Source organism: Littorina saxatilis, linkage group LG12 (assembly GCF_037325665.1).
Source record: "Littorina saxatilis isolate snail1 linkage group LG12, US_GU_Lsax_2.0, whole genome shotgun sequence".
Lineage (NCBI taxonomy): Eukaryota > Metazoa > Mollusca > Gastropoda > Littorinimorpha > Littorinidae > Littorina > Littorina saxatilis.
In genome coordinates, this window is record NC_090256.1 from 23,749,525 (window position 1) to 23,760,180 (window position 10,656).

General features: G+C 44.1%; 1 protein-coding gene across 1 annotated transcript; it reads right to left on the bottom strand.

Annotated features, from left to right (window-relative positions):
- Positions 1 to 202: 202 nt before the first annotated feature.
- Positions 203 to 10,001, bottom strand: LOC138981568 (galactocerebrosidase-like; the record flags this gene model as incomplete). The annotated part of the gene is given in 10 exon segments (XM_070354528.1): positions 203 to 589; positions 1,240 to 1,316; positions 2,474 to 2,643; positions 3,300 to 3,477; positions 4,334 to 4,475; positions 5,757 to 5,846; positions 6,339 to 6,428; positions 7,391 to 7,530; positions 9,360 to 9,490; positions 9,964 to 10,001. Coding segments are annotated over 10 exon segments (1,260 nt in total), but the record flags the coding sequence as incomplete, so codon positions are not given.
- Positions 10,002 to 10,656: the final 655 nt, after the last annotated feature.

The following is a 10,656-nucleotide window of genomic DNA, read 5'->3' on the forward strand; positions in this document are numbered from 1 at the left end:
GTAAATTGATGAAAAGTGAAGACAATACATATTTCAGTGTGTGTCAATCGAATGATTATGAAATCTAAACAAAACTTCATTAACTTATGTGTGTTCAGAGTGAATGCCATACATTGTGTCGGTATTTGCATGTAAGACACTACCAAAACAAAACAAAACAAAACACAAAACAAAACAAAACAAAACAAAACAAAACTTGCTGTTAATTGTTCAGTGTTGTTTATTGTCAACACATAAACGTTCATAAAAGACACCGATGTCACGCTTGATCATTCTTCGTTGTCCAAACGCAAATTGCCATAAATGAACCCCTCAGTACTTGAACAACCGACGATTCTCATGCAGTTGACACAACCATCTGAGCCGTGGATGACTACCGATGTAATCAAGGGCGTCTCTCCCTGCCAAAGCGCAACACGTAGTCTTTCCCTCCGATGGGATTGGAGGCATTTCTCAGTCCGAAGAAATCCCAGTCTGCGTACCCGAAGGAATCAGTGCCGATGCCAGCGAATCCGTTGTGCGGCACGTCGTAAGGTATGGTCGTGTTGAACAGCGGTGTTCTGTTCACCTTGCCCGATACACGGCCTTTCTGAAAACCAGAGAATTGCTTTTAATCTGGGGTTTCATAGGTATTTTTTTTACAAGATTAATGATCAACTTAACTGTTTTGATTTCAAAAAAGTGGTTCTCTGTTCATTCATTGCCTATGTGCATTGTTGTGATTTCACAGATAAATTTAGCGTTCGAGGGGGTACCCTTAAACAAAGGGGCATAAGTAGTAGTGGGAATGAGTTTACTCGTGGCGAACTTGTTAAAACGTGTTCAGTAAACCCCAATGAATATCTCTAGCCTACTGAAGCTGGATCCTGAGGGGGGTGCACAGTAGGCCTAGCTGGCTTGGAGCCTATATGGCACAGTGTATTTAAAGTGCCTGATCGGCTGTTGTGCTCCAAACGGGGCACTCTAATGGTGAATACAGTCAGAGACTATAGAGTATATGTATACTCTATAGTCTCTGGTACAGTCCAGTCTCTTTTGATTCTTTATTCCATGTTCCTTAGTTCGATCAAGTCTTCCTGGGCAACATCGCGGCTGTATGAAATCCAAACGTCATCAGATTTTTAAGAGAATAAGTCAGTGCTCCTTAGTTTTCAAGTCTTGTCTTTTCATTCTACAAAAAACGTTTTAAATCAGGCAATTTTCTTGTTGTTCGAGACGTAACAGTTACGAGGTACGTACGTAAACCAGCAGCTCCATTGTGTTGTCCACTTTGTCGATCAGTTCATTCCGTCCTCCGACGATCACTTCGTTTCCAGCTTGAAAAAAGGATATAATGCAAATGGAAGTAAATGTCTCGACTCAAAACAAATTCACTACCCACGAGACTTTAATGTGCATCTACAGTACAGGGCCGACGAAAGGAAAACTGAAATCTTACGAGCAGTAAATGTTGATCGCTTTGGGAAAGGAAAGAAGCATAAGAAGGATCTAGAAAAACGTTAGTCATGAGAATAAAAAAAAGGTCAACAATCACCAGAGCAGATATGGGATCTGAAAATAATAATGTTTGTTTTAACTTAAATTACTCTGATCAAAGCTATTGTTCACACCTACCTTTCAGTGCTGATTTTCACCACCCTCTCCCATCCCCCATCCAAAAAAAACCACACAAAAAACACAAACAAAACAACACAAAGAAACACTTCAGTTTGGGCTTTGGAATTTACAGAAAGTCATAACCTACAAATAGAGAATACTACATGGCTTGCTGTGTCGTACCAGATTTACACGAGTTTTGTTTTTTTAAATATTGAACTGCGAGCGAAAGCGAGCTGTTCACTATTTGAAAAAGCAACAAATGTAAATCTGGTACGACACAGCAAGCCATGTAGTATTCTGTTTATCCTACATCCTGTACTTGCGTGTATTTTACTGAAAATGTCCTGCAGTCGAGACAGCTAAATCGAAGACGCTTGTCTTGGAACTTCGATCACTTCTAAAGCCTCCTGCAATCTATTACACGTCAAAGCAAAGAAACGTCACTCTGAAAGAGTGGCGTGACGTGTTAGTTCTAAAGATTCATCGAGGGTAATTAGCGAGCGCAAGTTTTGTTTCTATAATGACGTTTGTCTCGGTAACTTCGGCATCATAAACAGTGGAAAAACAGGTCCCTGCCAGATTTGCTTGACATGACCTCATTTACATGATATACACACGTGTGATTTGAACGATTATTATCTCACTAGTGTCTCTCTCACGTATGTAGGATAAATTTACGTAAAAATCTCGTATGCCTGCGTAAACCATGCAATTCCTAGAATAAGAAGAAATGACCAAAATCATTGTTTTGAAAAAAGAGCTGGTCGTTGGGGAAGAAGAAGAAGTTAGAGCCGTCAGAATAATCGAAAAAGTCAAAGTTCAAAAAAGAAAAACTAGCAGATCCGAAATCCATACAACATAAAGAAGAACTGACCGAAGTCCTTGGTGAGCAGAAAGAGCTGGTCGTTGGGGAAGAGGAAGAAGTAGAGTCCTCTGGCCAGGTAGGTCTCACAGCCAGCCTTGTCTATGCGTGCCGCAACGAACACTCCCCCACTGCCGTCCACAGGCACCATGATGACCTCCGCCCGCACCTCCACCTCAGACCTGTCAATAGTTGTGGTTAATCATACGTCAAAAGACAAATTTCGGACAGGAGCGCGTGTTTCAGACACACCCCTCGCTAGTGATTGGTCCAGACCTTCCAATTTGTCTAGGTTTTGGCAAGGGTATTCACTCTCCCGCAACCCACACAAACCCCACGGAGTTATTTTCGGAATTCGTCTATCATACCCACAGACACAGAAAACCTGAACACACATTCTTTCAGCGTTAACGATCATATCAACCATCACAGACACACAGACACAGACACACACACAGACACAGACACAGACACACACACAGACACACACACAAACTCACACACATACACTGGAAAACACATACACACACACACGCACTCACACACACGAACGCGCGTGCACACACACACGCACACACACACGAGCGCGCGTGCACACACACACACACACACACACACACACACACACACACACACACACACACACACAATACACACAGCACTAGCTACACAAATCTCGCACGCACATAAAAAAGCAAGACAGCAGAACATGCTCTGAGACTTATTCGTTGTAAAAGTCGAACCTGCCCTGGTGACCACCTCTTGATAACAATCACTTTTGGTTGGTCCATTGGGTGGTCGTTATAGGCAGGTTCGACTGTATCTTCCTCATACGAACCAGGTGAAGTCGCCGACGAGAGCCATGGTGGCGTTGAGGAGGGGCCGCTGCGGGCACCAGGGGATAGGAGGCTCCAGCACCGACTGTCTCAGGTGCTTGTCCCACGTGTTGACCGATACGATCTCGAACACGCCTTGCTGGGCAGAGAAGTACGGCGCCTCGGAGCTCTCGTTCAGCGCTGTGGGAGTCCAGACACTTCAACTTTAAATTGCAACATGAATCCAGCGAGGGAGCGTTCTTAGTCAAGTATTTAATGATTTGGCAACAAAAGGTGGAGGAGTAAAGGCGAAAAGTAAGGAAAGAGACGGAGGGAAGGAAGGGGGGGGGGTGTGTGTGTAGGGAAAGGGGCGGAGGATTTTAGAATTAAGAGTCTTCTACCAACTACTACATTGCGTAACTCTTGTACCATGCAACACATTGTTTTAACAAAGCAACAACAAACAAACAAACAAACAAACAAACAAACAAAAAACCCACAAGACAACACAAAAGCACACACAAAAACACATGCCAAAACAAGGCAACAAAAAAATGAATAGGAAAGAAAAGAAATAAAAGGAAAATGAAGGCTATACCCATGATAAGAGGCGGGAACAACGACAGAATCTATGCAACTCACACTCAAAGAAGGAGAACAGGTCGATGGGGAAGGGCTTGGAGTCAGGGATGGTACCGTAGTCCCATACAAGCTGTGCTACTCACACTCAAAGAAAGAGAACAGGTCGATGGGGAAGGGCTTGGAGTCAGGGATGGTGCCGTAGTCCCATACAAGCTGTGCTACTCACACTCAAAGAAAGAGAACAGGTCGATGGGGAAGGGTTTGGAGTCAGGGATGGTGCCGTAGTCCCATACAAGCTGTGCTACTCACACTCAAAGAAAGAAAACAGGTCGATGGGGAAGGGTTTGGAGTCAGGGATGGTGCCGTAGTCCCATACAAGCTGTGCTACTCACACTCAAAGAAGGAGAACAGGTCGATGGGGAAGGGTTTGGAGTCAGGGATGGTGCCGTAGTCCCATACAAGCTGTGCTACTCACACTCAAAGAAAGAGAACAGGTCGATGGGGAAGGGCTTGGAGTCAGGGATGGTGCCGTAGTCCCCCTTCTTCCCTGTGGTCACGGTGGTCAGTGTGTAGATCTCGTCCACACCCAGCGACACCTGCACCTGCCCCTTCGACACCTGAACACATACGCACGCGACAAATGTACTTTTTTTTTCTGAATTAGAAACCCTACCAAATTAACCATTTCAATGTTAAATGTCAACAGCATCTGGGGAGTGAGGCCCCCCAGACACCCCGCCTGACAAGCTCCTGTACCCCTGCCTCATTTTGGAAGCCCCTCCTGCTCATAAACTAGGTCCAGCACCCCTACATACGTTTATCCTACATACGTGAGAGAGACACTCGTGAGATAATAATCGTTCAAATCACACGTGTGTATATCATGCAAATGAGGTCATGTCAAGCAAGTCTGGCAGGGACCTGTTTTTTCCACTGCTTATGATGCCAAAGTCACCGAGACAAACGTCATTATAGAAAAAAATTGCGCTCGCTAATTACCCTCGATGAATTTTTAGAACTAACACGTCACGCCACACTTTCAGAGTGACGTTTCTTTGCTTTGACAGAATAGATTGCACGAGGCTTTAGAAGAGATCGAGGTTCCAAAACAAGCGTCTTCAATTTAGCTGCCTCGACTGCAGGACATTTTCAGTAAAATACACGAAAGTACAGTATGTAGGATTAACAGAATACTACATGGCTTGCTGTGTCGTACCAGATTTACACTCGTTGCTTTTTCAAATAGTGAACAGCTCGCTTTTGCTCGCAGTTCAATACTTAAAAAAAACCTCGTGTAAATCTGGTACGACACAGCAAGCCATGTGTATTCTCTATGTACATGATTGTGTAGAAGCGAATGAAGGACTATCTTGTTCGGATCACAGTGAACAAAACAGGTGTATAATGTTTATACTGTCTCATACAGACTGGTAGGTCTTAATATTTAATACCTAATAATTCAGTATTGTCCATGGCCATCCTGCCTTCTGCAGCACAACAAATTCAGCTCCAGGAACCAGCTGTGGTTTTTTTGAGGGTGTATAATATTTTGGGGGCGTGGGCTGTAACTTGTAAACAGCATTTTCATGTCAGACACTGGAAGCCCATTTTCAACTGGATTTATGCCAGGTGATATTTTAAGGGACAAAAACAAAAAAACAAAAACCCACCAAACACACAAATAAGCAATCACAAAAACCACTCACAAAAACTACCCACAAACAAACAAACAAACAAATCAACAAAACCCGCAGACATTTAGCGCTTGCTGAGAGGGCAAAGATAGATATATCATGAAAAGTCAGCCTATATTCACATTGACACAGAGCTGGCCATTCTCGCCCCGCTTCAGGTCTATTCCAGACACAATTCTCTTTCACAGTCAACACGCAACTTGCCTGAATGGAAGGCAGCTTGTAGAACGTGAGAGAACCTTGGCCATTGAATCCCAGCTTGGTGTACCAGACCTCCATCTCCTGGACATCCACCTGGCAAGATCACAGACACAGATTCTAGTGTCGCTTGTCGTTCAGAACACACGTGAGGTGTAAAGTGACAGTGGACGAGTGCAGTCTTGTCTACTGCAATGCATGCATGAATTCTCCCTATTTCACTCATCTTGAATGCATATATACAAAAGTCTTTCTTGTCAACTTTGTTTGTGCAGTGAATCAATAACTTATGAATACATCTGTAATACTAAAACATTGATTTATTTGAAAGAAAACGTTGGGATTACGGGGGTTGGGTGATATGCAGAAATACAAAGCAAGCTTTGACAAAAGAAGTCATTTTTATAGGTAACTGTCGTAAAACGAAAATGACAAAATGACAATCGTTTCGCGGTATTGTTTTTGCCCTAACATTTGCATACATTTGCATAAATGTGCATGCATCTATTTGATGTTCCGGTAAAAGGGTACTTCTGGAAAGAAGAATACTAACGCCATTTGAATCCGGCAGAAACTCAATGTACTCACGAAGCTGCCCATGAGCTGTAGCGTGACGTTCTGAGCGGAGACGTTGTAGTAGGGAAGGGCGGGACGTATGCACTCTGAGTGTTCCTGACTCTAGAAATGCAGAACAGTATATGATGTAAAAGTCTGATGCAGGAACGCATCCACACGGACAATGTTCACACACACACACACACACACACTCACACACACACACACACACACACACACACACACACACACACACACACACACACACACACACACACGCTTTCGCACACACACACACACACACTCACTCACACACACACACACACACACACACACACACACACACACACACACACACACACACGCACGCACACAAATACACACTCGCACACGCGCACACACACACACACACACACACGCACACACACACAGTCACACACACACACACACACACACACACACACACACACGTACACACACACGCACACACACACACCGCACACACACACGCACACACACACACACTGACACACACACACACGCACGCACACACACACACACACGCACACACACACACACACACACGTACACACACACGCACACACACACGCACACACACGCACGGACACACACACACACGCGCACACACACGCACACACACACACCCACACCCCCACACACACACACTCACCCACACACACTCATCCACCCACCCTATCACCCACCTCCTCATTCTCCTCTTCGAAACACACACAAACACCAACGTTTATTGATTTTAAAGTTCGGTGGGCCATTTTAACACCAACGTTTATTAAATTTAAAGTTCGGTGGGCCATTTTAACACCAACGTTTATTGAATTTAAAATTCGGTGGGCCATTTTAACACCAACGTTTATTGATTTTAAAGTTTGGTGGGCCATTTTAACACCAACGTTTATTGAATTGAAAGTTCGGTTGGCCATTTTAACACCAACGTTTATTGAATTTAAAGTTCAATAAAGTTCGGTGGGCCATTTCAAATCTAAGGTGTTCAGGTCATTCAGGTCAAATAAATAGGTCAGGTTAAATAAGGACCCAACACTCACCATGGTTTCTATGACAACGGTGAGCTGCGAGACATCCGGACTGACGAGCGACACGATGCTTCCTCCCTTTTCCAGGTGACCCACACCATAACCATGCCGCATGTAGTGCCAGCCTGGCGCCGTGAACTGACACGTGTGGGCTGCAACAGTTCAAGGCTTGTGTCATAGGAGTCTTGTAAATAACAACATAAGTCACTGACAAGTGTGTGCGGCAACAGTTCAAGGCTTGTGTCATAGGAGTCTTGTAAATAACAACACAAGTGACGGGCGCAGTGGCGTAGTGGATAAGACATCGGCCTCCTAATCAAAAGGTCGTGAGTTCAAATCCCGGCCGCGGCCGCCTGGTGAGTTAAGGGTGGAGATTTTTCCGATCTCACAGGTCAACTTATGTGCAGACCTGCTAGTGCCTTATCCCCATTCGTGTGTACACGCAAGCACAAGACCAAGTGCGCATGAAAAAGATCCTGTAATCCATGTCAGACTGTTCGGTGGGTTATAAAAACACGAAAACACCCAGCATGCTTCCCCCGAACTCGGCGTATGCTGCCTGAATGGCGGCGTAAAAACGCTCTTACACGTAAAAATTCACTCGTGCAAAAAACATGAGTGAACATGGGAGTTTCAGACCATGAACGAAGAAGAAGAACAAGACAAGTTACTGACAAGTGTAGACTGCAACAATTCACAGCTTGTGTCTTATGAGTCTTGTAAAGAACAGGACAAGTTACTAACAAGTGTAGACTGCAACAATTCACAGCTTGTGTCTTATGAGTCTTGTAAAGAACAGGACAAGTTACTAACAAGTGTAGACTGCAACAATTCACAGCTTGTGTCTTAGGAGTCTGGTAAATAACAGGACAAGTTACTAACAAGTGTAGACTGCAACAATTCACAGCTTGTGTCTTATGAGTCTTGTAAAGAACAGGACAAGTTACTAACAAGTGTAGACTGCAACAATTCACAGCTTGTGTCTTATGAGTCTTGTAAAGAACAGGACAAGTTACTAACAAGTGTAGACTGCAACAATTCACAGCTTGTGTCTTAGGAGTCTGGTAAAGAACAGGACAAGTTACTAACAAGTGTAGACTGCAACAATTCACAGCTTGTGTCTTATGAGTCTTGTAAAGAACAGGACAAGTTACTAACAAGTGTAGACTGCAACAATTCACAGCTTGTGTCTTAGGAGTCTTGTAAAGAACAGGACAAGTTACTAACAAGTGTAGACTGCAACAATTCACAGCTTGTGTCTTAGGAGTCTGGTAAATAACAGGACAAGTTACTAACAAGTGTAGACTGCAACAATTCACAGCTTGTGTCTTAGGAGTCTTGTAAAGAACAGGACAAGTTACTAACAAGTGTAGACTGCAACAATTCACAGCTTGTGTCTTAGGAGTCTTGTAAAGAACAGGACAAGTTACTAACAAGTGTAGACTGCAACAATTCACAGCTTGTGTCTTAGGAGTCTTGTAAAGAACAGGACAAGTTACTAACAAGTGTAGACTGCAACAATTCACAGCTTGTGTCTTAGGAGTCTTGTAAAGAACAGGACAAGTTACCAACAAGTTTGGACTTGAACAGTTCACAGCTTTTGTCAAAGGAATCTTGGAAATACAGTCAAACTCCCCTGTTACGACCCTGATTTCCCTCCCAGATTTTTCTGTTCATAAAATTACCCTGATTTTAAGAGTCTTAAAAGCAGGCCTTGAAAGGGGGTTTCACTGTAACAGCATGAGTTATTTATTGTATAAGTTAAAACTGAACCTCACTAAGATATTAGTTGTGTTTGTAATTAAAGGTGAGTAAAGATTTATTGCGAGCGCGCGCGCGCGCGTCTGTGTGAGTGTGCGTGTGTGCGTGTGTGTGTGTGCGTGCGTGCGAGCGTGCGTGCATGCGTGCGTGCGTGCGTGCGTGCGTGCGTGCGTGCATGCGAGCGTGCATGTATGTTCCAGCATCTTAACGCTTTGTGTACCTGAGACCCAGATGGGCGTATCGAGTTCGTAGTGTCCACTCCAGGGCTGGTTGGCGGTCATGAGAGACTCCCTCTCCCCGGCTAGGGGCAGGTCTTTGTACCAGCTGTCTACCAGGTTCCACGCTATCGTGCTGAAACACACCAGCAGCGGGGAATTTAATATAGCCTCCACGCGTTTTCTTTCTCTAGTTCCAGCTACTCCACAGTAGTCGATTGTTAACCAGTTTAAACGGATGGTGCTCGTGTTTGAATTTTTGCCGATTGCTCAGGTCTCTTGAACCTTATACGTCATCATAGTTAAGTGTACGTTACAATATATAATGGAACACTCTATTAACACCTACCCCCCCCCCCCCCCCTTCCCACCCCCCTCCTCCCACCTCCTTGCCGGTTTCAGACTATGAAGACCTCTCTTTGTTTGTTATTTAAAATGTCTGTCTATAATCTCTCTTAATTTAACGCTGTTGTTTAACTCCCTTCGCTATAAACTGGGATTTCCATGATTTGTGGAGGTCTTAACAGTTTATTTTGTTTTATGGCAAATATCGGGGGAATCGAGGACCAAGAAAAGAAACCTGAATGAGTAAACTTGGTGAAGTCTTACCTTGTCATGTATCCGTTGACGTAATTTTGATTCAGAATCTGAAAAAGCGAATTGATGTTAGGTGTACAGCTGCCTCTATCCAGTTTGAAACGACCTGGCACACTCAGCCGTTCAAAAGGTACACAAGGCATGATATGAGGTCAATGTAAAGAAGGGAAAGGTTTTTTCAACAACAACAAAATATACACTACATAAACTACATAAACAACAACAACAACAAAATATACACTACATAAACTACATAAACAACAACAACAATGGCGACGACGACTACAACAAAGGATTCTACCAACGGAAGAGTTCACCGTGGGCTACTCTTGAATTTTTACATTTAGTCAAGTAGTAAATTTTAAGGGGCTTATTGTCCGTCAGGTCTTAATTGCCTATATTGGACATGAATTGGTTTATACGATTCGAGTTTTACGCCCTCACGGCTTTTTGATGTTTGCGTGTTTAGGTGGTATCAGCCATCTGCACTTGTGGTAGAATGACCAAGATCTTTAACGTGCCATTGTGGTGACACGGGGGTGGGAGATGGATACCGTCTCTGGGTCTGCACATAAAGTTGACCCGTGTCCGTCCCGGCCCGGATTCGAACCAGCGACCTCTCGATCACAAGTCCAGTGCTCTACCACCTGAGCTACCCGGGCCCCCTTTAGTCAAGTTTTGACTAAATGTTTTAACGTAGAGGAG